Genomic DNA, 19,521 nt, shown 5'->3' on the forward strand with positions numbered 1-19,521 from the left:
CTGTCTATCTATTTTATTTCATTTTAATTTATGTATTAAAGTATCGTGAAAGATTGCATGACATTAAACTTCCTGTATTGTACAAAGGTACACTCCAAAGCAAATTTTACTGTAATTCTATTTTTCTTTTTGTTTGTATCCGTTTATTAGTTGTTGTTTTTCTTGTAAACTCAGATCTAATTGATTTCTCCTGCTAGTTTTAGTCTTAATTTCCAGCCCGTATTTTGGTCTTCACTCGCTTATTTCTTCACTCACATCCACACAGTCGTTCTCTCTACCCCTCACCTTCTCTGCCCACCCAGTCTGCTTTCTTCCGCTTGTATATTCCCTGCAGATGGCAATGGCTGTGTCCTGTCCCAGTAGGACAAAGTGTCCCACAGGGGCTTAATCCGGTTGCCAGTTTCCTGTCCCCTCCTGCCCCACTCCACCAAGTCCTTACATTACCTCACCGGGCTAAGTTGTGCTCTTGAATTTAAATCAGTGGGTTTAATTATAGCTGCTTTCAAAACAAGATCCGCAAACCCAGAGGTGCAGCGGGTCGTAGCTTTGTTACAAACCTGCCTGTGCTGGGTTGTAACACAATGACAATAATGAAGCCTGGGACCATATACTGAACTTAAACTCCTGGTCTGGATTGAAATAATTGTAAAATAGGTCATGAGGTAGTGGTAAAGACATTAAGTACGGTATGTTAAGCTTAAAACTTGTCATTGGATGGGATAAATAAATGCAGATATCAGCTCTGGGGTCTTACAAATCACTCCTGTGTCTCTGTTCAGCAGCAGTAAAGTGCACTTCAGCTCCAGAGCTTCTTAGATAACTAATCACGTGTTAATGCTTTTTGGAGCAATAGCACCCTTTTCCACACACACAAACACACACACACACACACACACAGTCTCCTTCAGCACTCTCTTTCTTGGGAACCCTTCGAGTGGTGGTGTACATGAATGGCTTGACAGACTGCCATGGCAACTGCACGGCCGAGACACAGTCAGGCTGACAGACATTTCCAACGCAGCCAGGCGTCGCCACATTGGTGTTGCTGTGACAACTTGGTAAACAACACGCCTCTGTCTCAAAAAAGATGGAGATGGAGTATTCAACATGTGGGATGTGCTTTGCTTACTGCCCGTCTACATCAGAATTAATCGGGCAAGAGTGAAATTGAAACTGGCTGTTAATCATTAATTCATACGACGCAGTAAAAAACAGCGGCTGTACATTACATACAATATCTGCGAGCGTGTGGCTAGTTTGAACATCTACGTGTCCCCTGAGTGCAGCAACAATGAGAACAGAGGTCCCTAAGTAGGTCAGTTGTTGGTGTGAGGTTGGGCAGGCTTATCTGGGCACACAGTGGTCCGGCTCAGTGGACCAGCTCCCTTTGTTCCCCCAGCATGCCTCAGCTCAGCGCTCCCACAGAGGCCGCCAGCACTGCTCCAGCCCCAGGGTCAAGTCTTTCCAACAGCTCCAACTCCATTTACCTCTGTATAAAGATACACAGGTGATTACACGTCGTTGTCATCTCTTAAGTGTGTGTGAACTTTCTTTTCACAACACTATTTTTAGCATTTAGTGAATTTCTATGGGCTGTATGGAGAAAGTAATGCCTTCATTAAAACATGGTGTAAATCTGCTAAAGGGGAAATGAAGTTCATAGAAAGTTTAAAATATGTATTTAGGAGCGTATTTAGGTTACGTTACAAAACAGTCACTTCAAATGCAAATTAAACATCAGTGAAACCAACTGAAGTAAGCATTTTGCACTGCAGCGTGAATGACTAATGACTAAAGTTGCACTTTGTGATGAATTAATATGCAGTTTGATTACCTGAAGGTGTGGATCGACCGTAATAACAGATGATAGATATGTTTTTATTTATTTATTTGTATTTATTGGAGCATGCTACATGTTTGTTCAGTTTGTTTCGACTTGACATCTATTCTTCATTATTTGCCTCCTACTTTTATTACTCAACAGTAGATCCGAACCAGGTGTTTCCAATATGTGTATGAATCGCACCTTATATACATTTATCACTGCATACGTGACATACTTGTTTCTGTTTGACATTATATACAGTGTAGTACATTTTGCAGGGTTCATATTTATGTCTTTACATGACTATGTGAAACCCTGAAGTATGTTTACCCCAAAGCCTGTTGTGTGATTTAGAGGGCGCTTCAAATGTAAAGTGACCTGAATCCTGGTGATGTCAGCCCCTCCATTCATGAAACACATGAATAATTAAGGAAGCAGCAGGCTCATTGCACCAGCACCAAGTCGAGGTGGAATGCAAAGTGAAAGCCATCTCTTTCCTCATTTGCTCTGCCTCTGTCTCTTATCCTGTCTCTCTCTCACTCGCTCTCGCTCTCTCTTGGCTCGCACATTCTCTCTCTCAATCTCCTTCCATCTATTGTCAGTCTGCAGCCGTGAAATTCTGAGAACGCGGAGCAGAAATCGCGAGAGAAGAGCTTTGCTTGGATACCAGCGAACGCAGCAATCAGGCAGGCAGGTGATCCAACGGCTGGTAGAGCAAAAGAAGAAAAAAAAAAAGGAGGGGGGATGGATGGAAAAGTGCAGGTTGCTAGATAACGTGGAAGCTTATCAGCCTCAATTAAAGAAAAGAGAAGAGAGTAAATGATAGAAGCACAAAGAGAAAGACAGAGCCTGATCTCCATCTTCAGTTGTTTCTCCATCTGCCTGGAAAATACGTTCTTTTTATCTCCCTTTGCTGCGTTCGCTTCCTCCTCCTTTTCCTGCTGTCCTCCTGGCATGCTCCGGAACTCGTCCACCCTCCTCCCCTTTATCCCTCATCCCTCTCTCCTCTCTTCTCCCCCCCCCCCCCTCCTCCACCTCCTCCCTCTCCTCCTATGCCTCATCCATGGCTCCCGCTGCGTAAATGAAGCCATTTGAAAAGGGCTGATTGCTGTGGAGCGTTTCTCTACATGGCTACGACCAGGTTAGTGCTTGGAACAACAGCCTGACTACCTGCCTGCATTCAAGCAGAATGTCCTGGAGTTTGCAAATAATTAGTGTCCCTGCATGCTTAGATCAACATGTACTATTTAGAATAAGTCTGGGGGTGGGGTGGGGGGGGGGGGGTTTCCCCTCAGACCACCAGTGCCTCTTCTTTGGCAGGTGGTGTTAAGGGCGATGTAAGCTTGTTATTAGGAGATCAGAGCTGGCCAGGGAAGATCAGTAGCCCTAAGCCTGCTAAAGAAAATCTCCCTGCCTGCCCTCTCCATCTTTTCTCTCTCTCCATTTATCTGTCCAGCTACCTTTCTTATTTTACACCGAGAGGCAGTGCAAAGTGCGGCACACAGCCTGTGGGATGATCCGCTGGATGAACAGCTCATTACTGGGCGCTGTCTACGAGGACATGGTCGTGTTTGAGTGTGTGACGGTGACCAACGAGGGTTGTCGCTGCCTTGAGGGCTGTTACGGCGAGGTGTTGAAGGACTGTGTCTTTCAGCAGGGGTATGGCATCCTCTGTGATGTGTGTATCAGGGAGTGCGTATGTGTTTGTGCCAGTATGTGTGTGCAGAAAGAGTGGATGGGTGGGGTAGGATGGGTTTGGTTACATAATGTACATGTATAGTAGATAGGTGGATCTAAATGTATGAGCTTAAGTTAGTATTATTTAGTAAAGTTGGTGTGCTAGAGTGTGCTAAGTTTAATGTTCTAAAAGTGATCATGAAGTACTTGGGTACGTGGGTGTTCATTCTCTGTGTCCATGCGCTTTCTGGTGTTTATATCTGCTCCTGTGTACTGTATGCGCATTCCTCTGTGTGCATGCGCAGTGGGGGCTGCTGAGCATGGTGCTCCTCATGGCCTTTTCAGACCGAGTGGAGCTGAAGGGCCACTGCCAGATGGGTATTTTCCAGGGTCAGCAAAACTGTGAAAACAAGTGGGGCCCTCAGAAAAGCCCGGAACTCTGCACTATTGTGAGGCTGGACGTTTGGACAGCTTGAGCCGGTTGGATTTAGGGCTTTAGAGCTTATTTAAAGAAAAGACTGTAACAAAGTGGCACAAGCAGTGTGCTTGTTTCCTTTCATTTTTTATTTTCTCCCTATATAAGAACTTGACCTATTAGAAAAGGCTGTTGCGTGTTGGAATCGTGGCCGACCAGCATCTTGAAGTCAGTGTGCAGAGCTCTGGTTGAGAGATGAGTCGGAGCCTCTCCCACTGGCACGATATGATGTTCCAACAGGAGATAATAGGATATTCAATATGATGTTAACCAAGCTAAATACAGGAAAACACAACCAAAATCAGCCAAATTCATCTCCATTAGGAACGGTAATTTAGCATTTAGCATTTGGGCTAAAATGGAGTGTAGTTAGGAGGAGCCAGTGTGTTATTTTCACTCAATGCTCGACTGATGATGTGATTAATGTTTTGTAAAATGAAATATGAACATCACTTTAGAAATGTATCTGTGTGTTTGGTTATTGTTACTGTAAACATACACATACATACTAGGGATGCAATGATATGAAAATTTCATATCACAGTTATTGTGACCAAAATTATCACGGTTATCATTATTATCGCGGTATTATTGAAATTGTGCTCAAAATGTTCAAAAAGTACTAATACACACACTGAAATAATTTAACCAAGTTATATTTAAAAAAAATAAATAAATAATAAAATAAAATAATTGAAACACTGTACTTTCTGTTGGCAGAAACATTCAAATATTTACCCTTAGGGGTTTGAGCCTATTTTGTCCATTTTTCAGTCTTTTTGATTTTGCCTTTATATACTATATAAACAATGTTTACTCTACCCATGTTTGGTATGTTTTTTTTTTCAGCACAACTTCATCTATCTCATTTGTCTATTATTTTTTCACTTTAACCAACTGTATCAACACAAAAGGACAAAAAGCATGAAAAAAAAAAAAAAAAATCTGATTTGAAAAATGTATATAATTTATTGCATAAATAACACAAAGATGCTTAACGAACCTTTTCAAAGACTTTAAAAGTGAATATTGGTTCCAAATATTAGGTATAGAAAATCCAAATTGTAATAAATTAAAACTATACTCAAATATTTGACATAAAAGCAGATCTTTACATAGAAGTTTTCTGTGGTAATCAAATGGTTATCGTGATAATTAGAATTTAAACGGTAATACTAACTGTCTACAATTTTACCGCGGTTTATCGTTATGCCGGTAATCGTTACATCCCTAATACATACATAAATATATTGATATAATGCATTCAGTATTGGAGAACGTGATGTTTAATAGATGTATTTGGATGATCAGTCTTTGTACAAACGAGCTCACGTGCTGATCCCAGGTTGCTGTGATGCATGGTCTGTCACTTTGCCTCCCTGCTGTATTTCCCACTCAGACAGCATCTCTAACAGCACGCCTGGCGGAGTATATTTAGTCACACACTCTGAATATTTAAACCACTCGCTCTCCCAGTCTCTGTTCACTGTTGCTATAGCAATATTCATTCTTAGCTGAGCTTTGTTTGAGCTTTTCAGTTGTGTGGGAGGTGCTCCGAGTGATATAGCGTTTTAATTGTTAAATTGTTTGTCATCTCTTGCTCTGTAATGATGAAGGTGAAAACAGGCCACTGTTTTATAGATCCCGCAGGCACTGCAGCTCAGAGACTCAAATGAAATCCCTCTATTCCCCCAATTTTGCTTCTGTATTTTTGATTCTAACATGAAGTTAACAGTGTTTTTTTTTTTTGACAGTCCCACCCAAAGCAGGTGTATTTTAATGGTATCAACAATAGACAGGCGATAGCTACAGCTCTGTCTTTTATTCTGCAACTGAATACGAGCTTCTTCCCTGAACATTAGCGTACACAGATGATGTACTGGCAGGTATTTGTACTCTGTCAAACTCGCAGTGTTTTGCTTCATTGAGGAGGTAACGGACAAAGCATGTGTGATAGATGCTTTTGTTTGCTCCTGTGCAGGTGAATGTCAGCCGTACGTTCACTCTATCCACACCACCATGTGCTGGTTCAAAGAGCAAACTGTTGTGTGAATGACTGATCAGGTTTAGTCATTCATATGCTGATGATGGATCCATGTCCCCATTGTTTACTGTCAAGTGTTGGAAAGGCAAGGTGATTTGCAAAAGCCTCTCTTGCTGAAAACAAATTGGCTGCTTCCGGTGCCAATTTCAACTCTGTCACAGTATGAATGAAGATATATTATTATTATTTAGATCAGGGGTGTCAAAGTCATTTTAGTTCAGGGGCCACATTCAGCTAAATTACATCAGCAGTAGGCCGAACCAGTAAAATAATAACATAATAAAATATAAATAATGTCAACTCCAAACTTTTCTCTATGTTTTAGAGCGAAAAAAGTAAATTTACATTATAAAAAGGTTTACATCTACAAACTGTCCTTTCAAAAGATGTGAATAACATGAACAAACTGAAAAAATAAGTGTAATTTTAACAATATTCTGCCTCAGTTTATCATTTACACATTGTGGTGGAAAAATTTACTTTTTATATTTTATACTCTTTATATTTTATACTGTTAGTACATCTTCTTTTAATGCTGAGTCATTATTCATTATGTGTGATGTTTACCACTCTGTAACACCCCCAACCCAGGAACGGAGTTCTTGCCTTGAGTTAAAACCCAAACACCTAAATGTCTGAATGTGTAGATAGAGGATGGCGCCTGCACTCCAGATGGGATCCAAGCAAGGTTAGAGTGGAGAGGTCATCATGACCTCTTCACGGAGCAGAGAAGGAGTAGTAGGGAGTGGTATGATGTACGTAAGGAATGAACTCATAGTTTGAGGGGGTTGGATTTGGTTCTATATAATCTTTAGTTTTCTCTTGTTTAATCAGACTTCACTTACAGAGTTTCTCTGTGATTGACTTCTCAATAAATGCATTTATTTATTTTAACTCTAACTTTCTCTCCTCCTCTTTGTGTGTGGGTTATCAGTTGAACATTTCCATAACAACATGTACATTATAATTTACAGATCACAGTGGATCTACAAATGCATAAAACATTTACTAACAGGCAGAATCTTGTTGAAATTGTACTTACTTCTCTTAAGACATTTCAGGTTGTTCATATTTGTTCAGGTTATTTACATTTTTTGTGAAATTATACTTTGTTTTAGTGTCAATACATGAAATTGACATAATAGAAAATGTTTTTATTCTATGTGTCCTTCTTTCTCAATAACTGCCTTCACACGCTTCCTGAAACTTGCGCAAGTGTTCCTCAAATATTCAGGTGACAACTTCTCCCATTCTTCTTTAAGAGTATCTTCCAGACTTTCTCGTAATAGTTTTGCTCATAGTCATTCTCTTCTTTACATTATAAACAGTCTTTATGGACACTCCAACTATTTTTGAAATCTCCTTTGGTGTGACGAGTGCATTCAGCAAATCACACACTCTTTGACGTTTGCTTTCCTGATTACTCATATGGGCAAAAGTTTCTGAAAAGGTATGGATAATAGTGTTAGGTATGATTATGACATCAATATATGTTTGGCTTCAAAACAATTGATGTAGTGCCTGCTGAGAAAAAACAACTAAATGTTCATTGTAAATTTTGCTTCCCCACCCTGTACAAAAAGAAAAAATTGGAGTTGTCATTATTTATGTTATTATGATAGTATTTTACCAATTTGACCCACTTGAGATTGAATTGGTCTGAATGTGGAACCTAAACTAAAAGGATTGTTAATATCTTAGTGTAATTTTTGCGTTTCCCAAATTCATCCCAAAGGCCGGACTGGACCCTTTGGCGGGCCAGATTTGGCCCCCGGGCCGCATGTTTGACACCTGTGATTTAGATTTTGTTTAGTTGCAACCTTTTTTTGGCTACAATCCACAACTGGCTTATCTTAATTTACCGGCCATATACAGACGATATGAGGGCAATATCATCAAAAATGTTTCCATTATAAGAACTTTCAATTCAATCCACACTGATTATTATTGATTATTAACTCTATTTCTTTCCACTTTAAATGATGGCTTTCTGTCCTGAATGTAACTTGATGTTTATTTGTGGTTTTAAATTTTAATGTTTGGTCAAAACATGACAAATATGTCAGAATATTTCATAAATCTACAGGTACAGTAGAATATACAAAACATCATCATCATCATAATATACAGGAGTCAAATTAAGCAAAACAACAAAACTGTGATTTTCTATTTAAACGCAAGAAAGAAAAACACGTACTGTACGTAATAGTGTCATTGTCATAACTGATGATCTCCAAGAAAAACTATCACAATATAATACCATAAATTATACCGCAATACAATATAAGATTCTGTCACAATAATTACAATTAGCATTTCATCTCCCAGCTGTAAATTGTATTTTTGCATGTTAGTTTATGTAACTTCAGCTGCAGCCAGATGTTCACCTCTTGCCCTGACCTTACAGTGTGTGTTTGCACATGTAGATCAAGCCTGGATGTGACACTGTATGAAGAAGCTTTCTATGAAGGGAACATATTTGTGTTAGTGTGATGCATGGAGATAATTTACTATAGAAAGATGGAGCTGAACATCCAGTGAGGTGGACGCAGGGAGCAAAGTGGTGTGTGTTGTCATTATGGGCAGGTCATTGAAAGGCCTGTGATTGATTGTACGTTATCATGTTGGATGTTAAATGCGAAAGTAGCTGCAATTTTGACCAAATACACTATATGGACAAAAGTATTGGGACACATTGAATTCAAGTGTTTTGTTGCTAACACAAGGCTTGGCTACAAAACAGTAATGACAAATACCATAAGAAATAATCAAAACATCATCTTTGAGGTTTACAAAATGTGTCAGATACTTAACATAATTTCTTTCATTATAATTGTTTTTAAAAATTTGACGTCTAGATTTCTGAAATATTAATGTAATATATCAATATTAATAATTATTAATATGCCATTTTCTAACTTAAAATACTTCTTTTAGACCACAAGTAAATATCAGGAAGAAAACTAAGTCATTTGATTAAAAGAAATAGTGATTTGACATTTATCATGAAAATTATCGACAATTGACACGTCATGATGGTAATATTTTAAAACAGCGGGAATGGGAAGTCCTATAAGCTGTAGGTGTGACATGTCCCAGTATGTTTGTCCAAGTAGTGCATACGTTTATACTGATTTCATCTCTGCCTATTTTTATTTGAAATTCATATGTTTTTTTTCAAAGGAACATATCATTATTTTTTCTATCTGTGTGTAGGATAAAACACAACTGCAGTCATGATGGTTAGAGGAAGGATAAACTCTCTTTGCTACCGAACATTGCTGATCCTCTTGTCATGGTGCATATTGTAAGGCAAACAATGACCCACAGGAGCAAATGTAAACATCTCTTATTTAGCCTCATAAAGTACATATGTAGCATATGTACAGTTTCAGTAATCAATCACTGTCAGGCTTTGTCCTGTGCCTGTATTTTTTATTTTCCTCTTTCTTTTTTTTTTTTTTTTTTTTTTTTTACTTTTTGAGACATATCTGTGCATCGATGTTCAGGTTGTGACTTTGTACCTTCAGGCAGTAACAGGATCCTAACATCCTAATAATGAAGTGAATCTGTTTATGTGGCTCTCTTCTTTTTCTGTGTTTCTCACTTCTTGTGCACAGTTCTGTCTGAGAGGTAAAGTTCTGGGTGACGCACATACACTCAGAGCTTTCAGCTGATCACTTCTACCAAACCTGTCAATAACACACACAGCGGAAATGAGGAATCTTAAGTTATGCATTGTCTTCAGAACATTTGCATTTTGCAAAGGTCTGGGCATATTTATTTGAGTGTGTTTTCCCACCACTGCTCTCACACTTTCATTCACGAAATGAAGAGGTGGAGTCAAGTGTGAACACAAGCCACAAATGTGAAATACTTCACCTTTATAAATAACTCCACCTTTAACTTCTAAGTAAAGGTGCGATATTAAAAATACTTTACCTAATACTTCAGGTTGAATTATATTATGTAGATGTTTCTATTGATGAAGGAAAATGTGTTTCACTTGCCAGTTTTGTTATATTTTCATATTTATTTTGAGCGCAAAACTCTCTCATTAAACTTCCCATCAGAATCTATATTCATCCTATTTGTGACAATAGAAACAGCAGTGTCAAACATTGAGATTGGCTGCCGTGTTTTCAATGAAGTCCACCTTGTTCAGCATCATAAAAATATGAAATAAAGCATTCATTTCAGGGCATTAAACAAGTAAAGTGTCCTATAATGAATATACTTATTGAGTGCTGGTAATTTAGGCTATAATTTACTGACTAAAAGCTTTGAACACATCTGGATTTTGATCAGTTTAATACAGTGTTTTTCATCCTTGGGGTCGGGACTCCATGTAGGATCGCCTGGAATTCAAATGGGGTCACCTGAAATTTCTAGTAATTGATAAAAATAAAAATAAAAACCTACTAATGAAAAATATATGGTGAGTTGAGAGAGACAATCCCAATACATAAAAGACATGATTAACTGTAAAGCTGAAACTGAAGCACTGTGGTACTGTTTATCTTTCAAATGTTCTTTGTGGTCGGTTTCAGATGCTGCAGCTCTTTCATAATTCATAGTTTGAGTTCTTGTTTGTTCAGTATTAAGTTTATACTTCTTCCTACTCCTTTTCGACCATGCAAAATTCAGACTTGTATGTGCTTGAAGATAGATTTTGCCCTTTTAATTTTTTTTTATTTTTGTTTTATTTTGTTTTGTTTTATCTTGTTAATTTGCATGTTCGAAATAAATAAATCAAATCAAGTATTAATTGTCAGCCTTGTAAATCCAAGCTGGACTGACTGTACATATCCTGACCAAGGAAAATAAAATTCTTTGCGCAGTAATCTACACCTGGCTTTTCTGCCTCCGTCCATAATGATATACATTATATAGACTAAATGTCATCTAAAATTAATGTTTATTTGCAACATAGTATAGCAAACTATTACATGATCAAAAACAAATTAATTTTAGCAAAAAAAAAAAAAAAAGTCTCCGTTTTGAATGTCTGGGGTCGCCAGAAATTTGTGATGTTAAAATGGGGTCCTGAGTCAAAAAAGGTTGGGAACCACTGGTTTAATACCTGCTAAAAGTACTGTCTTGGGAAAAATTGTGCAACATCATGCAAATGTGGTAACAACATGTACAAAATCCGACACTGTATTTGTACATATAACATCAAGAACAACTTGTGTGTATGCTGTGCAAACTGTGTGTGTTCACCCAGACGGTGCTCTGGCTCAGACAGAGATTATCATGCAGACGGAGTATCAATGTTTCTACCATCTCACTGAGCATGTGTTTGTATTCAGGAGTACTGCTGGATGGTGTAGACTGTGAACCTGTGAAATAAGTATTCTTCTCATAGTGAAGCTATTAACAGCCTTTAGAAAGAGATTTCCTGCACATTCACTGTTGGTCAGGTCAGCAGGGACCAATCAGCAGTCAGTTCAGAGTACACAATGTACAGCACAGTGAAATGATCATCCACTGAACTGCAGGCCATTTACTAATCAAATAAATGAATATCAGAGATCCTGTGATTTATTGGACATGCATTATTTGTCACTAAGCATTAAACAAATGTGAAAGCGTTGTCCGTGGCTTTTAATATCATCCAGTCTCTGCAGCAGTGAGCCCTGACTGTCGGACAGCAGCAGTCAGTGCTACTCTGTATGATCAGTGCTCTAAGCTACACTGAAGTCCTAAATGTAACAGTAGATCAGTAATTCATGGCCACTAACAGCAGACATTGGCTGGCAGTGACGTAATGGCTTGCATAACACCCTGTCAAGTAACCAAGCCTGGCAGGCACACTGCCACACAGATCACTTAACAGAGCCTTTTGTGAGCCTCTGTCATTATGAAGAAAAGGCAGCTTGCTGAGCTATGGTTGTGTGTGTGTTACAGAGTGTGTGTGAGAGGAAATAGAGTGTGTTGTGCTGGATCAAAGGGGCTACGTGATAGGAACTTTGTGTGCTTTAGAAGGACCGGTGCGACCTGACTACCTGACAGCAGGCGCTTCTCCAGGCTGCAGTGTTTACTGTAAATCTACATGTTACAGTCACTATGGGATAGGTTTACTTTAATAGCTAGTATGTTGTTTACACATGGAGACAAATGTGTCTGTGAATATTTAACAATTATGGTTTCAGTGTCTGTGCCACATTAAATCATTTTGTGATTAAAGGCCAAAGGAAGCAGCACGTTAGTCTCATAGCATAATGGTCCAAGTCATGCACTATATGGGACATGTTGAATTCAGGGATTTCTTTTCCAACAGCTACAAAACAATACTGACAAATGCCATAATATAGTTTTATATTGGGATAAATATCATATTGATTATTAATATTGATGTTTATATCTCAAGTCAGCATGAACAGGACATCTTGTAGCCATGATGTGTCCCAATATTTTTGTCCATATAGTTTATAAACATCAATATTTCCTTAAAGTTTAATGGAAGATTTTTCTTCCTAAGTGAGATGTGAAGAAAGTAGATGATTAGTTGTGGTAGGAAATTGTTATTTAAAGTCAGAGCACAAAAAGTATACAAGAAATTTAGAGGTAGAACATTTAAAATCATAGTCATACATAAAAAAAAAAAGCAATATTGAGAGAAATTAAGTAATAACCATCTCTGAGGCATTTTGGAAGCAAAGATAACAATTTAAACCAAACTAAACAATGCAATGATATTTGTCACAATATAAAACTATATTGTGACATTTGTCATTCTGGTTTTGTATCCCAGACCCCTATTAGAAAAGAACCGCCTGAATTCAACGTGTCCCAATACTTTTGTCCATACAGACTTAGGCAATTACACTATGAGGCTAATGAGCATCTGCTCAGTAAATGTCAGATGTGATCCAAGTTTTCTTCCTCTATTAACCCTTAAAGACTATTTCTTGTGGTAATTTCCAAATGACTTTTTCTCTACATTGAGTGATTTATTACCAGCTATGTTAATATTATTCTCTGTGTTTTATATTTTTCAGGTAAAATCACATATCACATTTCTTACAATTAATTTACAGATCGTGCAGATTTTCATTAAAGCTCAGAGTAAATTCAAAGGTTATTAGAACCAAACAGAAAAAGTCACTATTTCCAAAACCCATATCATTAATTGAACATAAAAACAAGCACCTACAACCACTGTCATTTACCAAACTACATGGATTTTATTGATCAATCAACATTGTAGAATATAACAGTGTTTCCACATTCACTAAAGAGTGTCTGAACGTCCAAATGGGTCATATCTAGTGCTGCTGAAAAGCTGAGGAACTGCATTTTGCCTGAATTATATCAATGTATTGATAGGATTAAGTTATGGAACATTTCCGGTCAGTAGATGCTGTTTGTCTCTTTGAGTGTTAAACACATGGTTAATGGCTGTAAACCAGACCTACTTGTTTCTCTGTTGTATTTAGGTTGCAATTTGACAAGGTGTGTAAATGAGCTGACCATGTGTTGATGTTGTTGTGGTTGTTGTTGTTGTTGTTGATGGTGGTTTCCAGTATTAGCTTAGCTGTTATTAGCCACAGCAGCACATGGCCTACTAAGCCTCAGGTGATGTAAGTCTGAAGAAATGGTGTGTGTGCTGCGCTGTTGTCCACACAAATGCAGATCTGTAAACTAATGGCTCCACCCACCATGTTTACACTCATTTAATCCAGTATTTGTATAATGCCTGTGTTGAAAGTAGATCATATTATGGCATTTGTTGGAAGATATGAAGACAGAATAAGAAATTACAGATTTTTTTTCTGTCCTTCTGTGTCTATTTTTGCAGCACTGCCAGTAACTCAAACAAGAGCACACCCGCTTGCTCGCCAGTCCTGCGTAAACGCTCACGCTCTCCAACACCACAGAGCCAGGAGGGCGAGAACATGGTGGAGAAGGGTTCAGACCACTCCTCTGACAAGTCCCCCTCCACGCCGGAGCAGGTCGTCCAGAGAACCTACTCCCTGCAGTCGGCACGAAGCGGTGGAAAGAACTCCAAGGTGAGGCAACAGCAGGACCCCTTTCATTTTCTCCTTTTAAAACGTACTGAAGATGTAGCTATCAGCGTTTTGACACTAAAACCACATACGGGTTTCAGTCGACAGCTCTCAACAGTTTCTCCAAATACACACTAAAGTCAGATTCTCGGTAGAGTAGAAGTTCCTAAATCATACGCAGCTGTTTAGCCTCCGCCTAGAAGCTCCTCTTCTCAAGAAAACTTCAATAAATAACTCATTTTAAAAGTTTGTCATCATTGTCGTAGACTGGATTTAAATGTTAATTCTACAGTACATTACATCATATCAGCTGAACTGTTTTTGTTTTCCAAATACTTTTTTTTTTTTTTTTAAATTTCATGTCACTGCTAATTAAAATATTTTGCACTTGAATAGCTCAATATAATAAACTGTCTTCTTTATTACAAATATAAAGTGCTTAATAAATTTATTAGACCACCACCCAATGTAAGGTAAAGGTTTATATACTAATATGTAGAAGTTTGTTAAATGAAATGATATTTTTAAAACTAAAATATTACTAGCGAGTTGTCTCATGGGGATCCACTGGTACTAGAAGTGGTAGTTGTTATGCTGTTGTGTATTCGCATGCTGTACCGCATTTGTCCAGCAGTCACCGCCAAAGCGTTTCCGGGCATACCTTCGTGATTGTAAGGCTATTGTTTATCTTCTAAAATATTGGTCCTATCGACTTGACGTTTTCGCTACTGTCTTCCTTAACCAAAAACACATAAATATGCCAAACTGCAGCAGTCAGCTCTTTCTGGATTTTATGTGATTCCTGAGACACACACACACATACATGCACGCACACAAAGGCCACATGGCTTTTATAATATAGATTAATATTGTTATCTGTTTACTGTTTTACCAAAAAACGCAAAATAGTAAAGCACATGATTATTTCTTGATTAAAACATCTAATTGTAGTTATTTATTTGCCTTCCTGAACCGAAAATTTTGTTTTAGTGGTTGAAAGTTGTGCATGATTAGAATTGTGACTTAATTTGTGACTTCTCAGAGATTCCCCAGTGAGTTGGATCAAATTTGAGAATAAAATGGTGAATTCAGTTCCTCATTCCTGTTGAAAACGGTAAAATGTTGAGAGCTCAGTGAAAATCGCAAAGTCTGTATTAAAGTACTCCATGATGCTGGATGGTCAAATGGAAAGGTGGTCTAATAAATTTGTTATAAATACAGTGAAACACAACATTATTCTAAAAATATTTGGGAAATGTAATGAAACTGCAGAATAGGCATCTTGTGGAAACATATGTACTGCAAAAATCAAAATCTTACCAAGTGTATTTTTCTCATTTCTTGTCAAAATGTCTCATCACACTTAAAATAAGATAATTTTCTCTTGTTCCACTGGCAGATTTTTTTACTTGAATTAAGCAAAAAAAAATGTTGAATTAAGCAAAAAAAAATCTGCCAATGGAACAACTGAAAATTATCTGGGTAAGATTTCTTGAAATAAGATTTTCAAGATCTGTTGTCTAAAAGTAAGTTCTTATATCTCACTGAAAAGTTACTCTTTGGGTGATTATGTCTTATTTGAAGTGTGATGAGATATTTTGACTAGAAATGAGAAAAATACGCTTGGTAAGATTTTGACTTTGGCAGTGTGAATGCTCAATTAGACCTATCATTGATGTTAACATTGGTTAGGTTAGTTCCTGTTTTTAAAGGCCTCACGTGTTTTTTTAGCCAGAACAGACTCCTTAGATTGTAAAGGTTCCCGACCCCCGCATTAGAGGAACACCGTACGGCACAGACTTCCTCTCAAAACCTGTTCAAACACAATAATATCACTGTATGACACAAGACATGCTGAAGTTAGACTGGTCAAGAAGAAGCATAATCCAGTTTGAAACTATGCATCAGTTCTAAACTAAGGATGAATGAATAAGACAACAGTTAAAACAGTGCAGCTCCTGTGGACTTGTCTATTACCAAACTAGCCATGTTTTGTCATTTTTAACATCTGGCATCAATCCACTGTCGTACATTGTTTGTAAAACTTGTATTAAGTAGGGGTGTGTATTGGCAAGAATCTGGCGATACGATACAAATCGCAATACTAGGATCACAATACGATATATCATGATACTGTTAAAAAGGCAATTTTTTGTTTGTTTCTTTTTTTTTAAATGATTATTTCCTTGAAGAATTGAATTACAGCAGAAATATGCACAAAAACTAAACACATTTTTATTTGATCAGAACAGGATCTAATGCTATATCATAAAATTTTCCTGTATTAAAACTTAAATTATGTTTTACAGACATTACAGTTTAAGATCCTGTTCAAATGTTCATATTCTATTAGTTCATAACTAACATCATAACATTATTTTTGTGCAATACCAACAAAGAAACTACCATTATTTAATAAAAGAGTGTTAAATAATAATACATAAAATATAAGCAAAAAAGAAAAACAAAAAACAAAAATGAACCTCCACAATATTTGCACTTGAATAAATACCTAAGAATATTGATACAGTACTTTTTAATATCGATACAGTATTGTGAAATGAAATATCGCGATATATTGCAGAACTGATATTTTCTTACACCCCTAGTAATGAGCGGACAATAGTTGAGATTAAACATGTAAAATCTTGCTGATGTACAATAATTACAGCCGACACTTACTGAAGTGTCAGAGTTGCTCCCTCCTCTTCATCCCAGCCCTTCCTCATCTCACATCCTTCTCTCAACCTGATATGAACAGATAATAGTTTTACTTTGAGATAATTTCTTGCAAAATACAAGTTTTTTTGTTTTACAGTGTTGAGCTTTGTTGTTTTAGATGGTGTTAAATTGACCGATTCCAGGGCATAAAGTCAGACGCAATGAAACAAAAAGTAGAGAATGAATCAAATTGTTGTTTATTTAGCTTGGAAAATGTCTTAAGTTTAAGGATGATGCCACAGGCTGGATCTAAAAAATAGTTAAACCTTTCATTAAAGGTGCAGCAGATGTTTTTGTTCTGTATGACTGGTAGGTGTCACAGTCCAGTCTTAGACCAATATTGTTCCATCTTGAAAACTAATATTCATAAGACATCAACCAAGCATAAATAATAGACAGGACATAATGTAAAATGGAAGTTAAAAAAAAAAAAAGAATGCACGGTTGTTAAAATATGTTTTGGTTCATATCTGATTGTAGACACTATGAACATAACATATTACATTTTTTGTCCAGTCGATTTGGTTTAATTTTTAAATTTACATCCATTCCTGACATTTGAGACTGAAATAAAGTTGGAACAAGAACAATTTAGGACTAATAATGAATCAAAATAACACAGTTTACAGTTGATTGTAATAGTAATGTGCCACCAGGAAAGTAAAGCCCTGTAGTCTAAACTATGAAGATCATTTTGTGTCTTTATTATGCAAGAGTTTGACAGCAAAACTTTTCTAGTCACAAACAATTTTGACCTGGAAGTAAGTGCCATTTGAACTTGCAAGTAAAACTTTTTGATTTGCAAAAGATTTAGAGGTGCAAAACCTTTGGACTTGCAAACAAAACTTTTAAAATGACAAAATATTTTGGCCTGTTAGCAGAAGTTTCAGATTTGAAATGAAAGAAAATGAGAATACAATCAATTTTGTTAAGCTTAAAATATTTGAAACCTTAGTTTTTGTTTTCAAATCTTGATTTTTTTTTTTTGTTTGAAACTATATTTTTTCTTTGCCTTTTTTCCCTTTGCTTGCATTATAAAGGCACAAAATTATCCTCACATTAAACATGGACCCTGTGTTGTGTGGACTAAAGATCTAAATGCTATAGAAGTGGAATTTCTGGATGTATTATAGAGCATGATGGAGGTTTGCTACAGTAATCCTGACCCCATGTGGTTCTATCGGCATTAGATGAATGACACGATGCTGTTTGAAGGATCACAGATCACTTTTTACAGTGTAGGCCTGAACTTGCTCTTTGTTCCCTGAAATACATATAGATTCAACATTTCTTTGATAAACACTGATCATAAACGTGTCATTTTCTCCCATATTTGCTGACAAACTAGTAATCCCCCGCCCATCTTTGTTCATATGGGACTAGACCTTTCCTGAATCTTGTGTTTGTACCAAATCCTATTTTTCCAAGTCATTTTTAGCTCAAAATTGCTCCTGTTCCAACTTCTCCTTGAATGTATTTCAACCTAAATATGGTGAATGATTGCACTGGGTTACAAAAAATGTTTTTTGCAAGTTGTCTAGGTTTTTTCAACTGAATTAGGACCATTTTGCACCGCTAAATCCAAGAATGACATCTGTTTTTCTCAGTCAGGTCAGGTTTTTTTGCTAATTTGATTTTGAAAAATTTGATCTTCTCACAAAATTGATTACATTTTTGTGACTTTATCAGTTGATTTTTTATATAGTTCTCACCCAAAATAGGTTTTAAGAGAAAAAAAATCATTTGATCACTTGATTCCTGTTAGGTACAATGGTCTATTCACCGCAGATGTAGCAGAATACGTCAGGCTTATTTTTGCAAGATCTTCTAGTTGAAGCCATTTCATTCACCTGTAATATTAAAAAAAAAACATTAATCATAAATCGGCAAAAGTAAAATCTTCAGAACTCGTTTATTGCAAGAAATATGAAAGAATTTTGTATCATATGATGTGAAAATGCCCATAAATGTAAGCAAAAATGTTAAAAAGCCAATATGTAGCATAGTTCAGAAAGTTGACCTGATTGAGCAAAATTAATGTGATTTTTGGATTCAGCACACCAAAATGATCCTAAATCAGCTCAAAAAACTTAAACAATAAATTTGTTGTTGACCAGTGTTGTATATTTATAATCACCGGACAAAGCATGAAATATGTTTTTTTCAATCTGTTTTCATTAGATTTATATAAGTAGTATTCTGATATTGCTGCGTTATTTTATAATAACCATTTTCCACATTGTCATTTCTATTTCTATAGTTCTAGCATAGAGTTGTTGTTGGTATTTTTTTAACACTTGATATAATTATGTGTACCTGATTAACAGTAAATTTACACTGTTGTTATGAGTGATTGAGGTTTTTGCAATTTGTTGTGTTTTGACAGGGATAGCACACTAAACCACATTAGTTTTTTTTTGTGTTTTAATTGTTGACATCACTTGTTTAAAACACGAGCAAGAAGTGAGACTTTCCTCTGTGAGCATTTTGTGCTCTGACTGAAGAGAACCATAGAACTAGTGTTAAAATAGAAGCGCTTCTCAGTCGTGGATAATTTCACCCGTCCTCCCCCTCATCTGCATCCTCCCCCTGATTCTCACTGAATCTTTCAAGTTTTTTCACAGAAGGAGCATGTGGCTCTAATATTTTGTAGGCTCAGCACTCATTTGAGCTCCCAAAATGTTAGAATTAAACCATGTCACTCCCTTCTTTATCAGCCTGCTCATTCTCTCCTCACCTGTCTCTGCTGTTTAAAACCATGTTGTTT

At 36.8% G+C, this 19,521-nt stretch overlaps 1 protein-coding gene across 17 annotated transcripts in view; it reads left to right on the plus strand.

Moving 5' to 3' along the window:
• gramd1bb (GRAM domain containing 1Bb) overlaps positions 1-19,521 on the plus strand; it is a 176,814-nt gene that overhangs the window by 123,035 nt on the left and 34,258 nt on the right. For 14 of the 17 annotated variants that reach the window (XM_030152862.1, XM_030152870.1, XM_030152861.1 and 11 more), the window contains one exon: positions 13,826-14,036. In XM_030152862.1, coding sequence (XP_030008722.1) covers positions 13,826-14,036 — 211 coding nt within the window. Of the gene's footprint in view, positions 1-2,834; positions 2,967-3,240; positions 3,504-13,825; positions 14,037-19,521 lie in introns of those variants that run through there. The other 3 variants (XM_030152879.1, XM_030152872.1, XM_030152878.1) reach the window with 3 other exon arrangements.

Source organism: Sphaeramia orbicularis, chromosome 13 (genome assembly GCF_902148855.1).
Source record: "Sphaeramia orbicularis chromosome 13, fSphaOr1.1, whole genome shotgun sequence".
In the NCBI taxonomy this organism is placed as follows: domain Eukaryota; kingdom Metazoa; phylum Chordata; class Actinopteri; order Kurtiformes; family Apogonidae; genus Sphaeramia; species Sphaeramia orbicularis.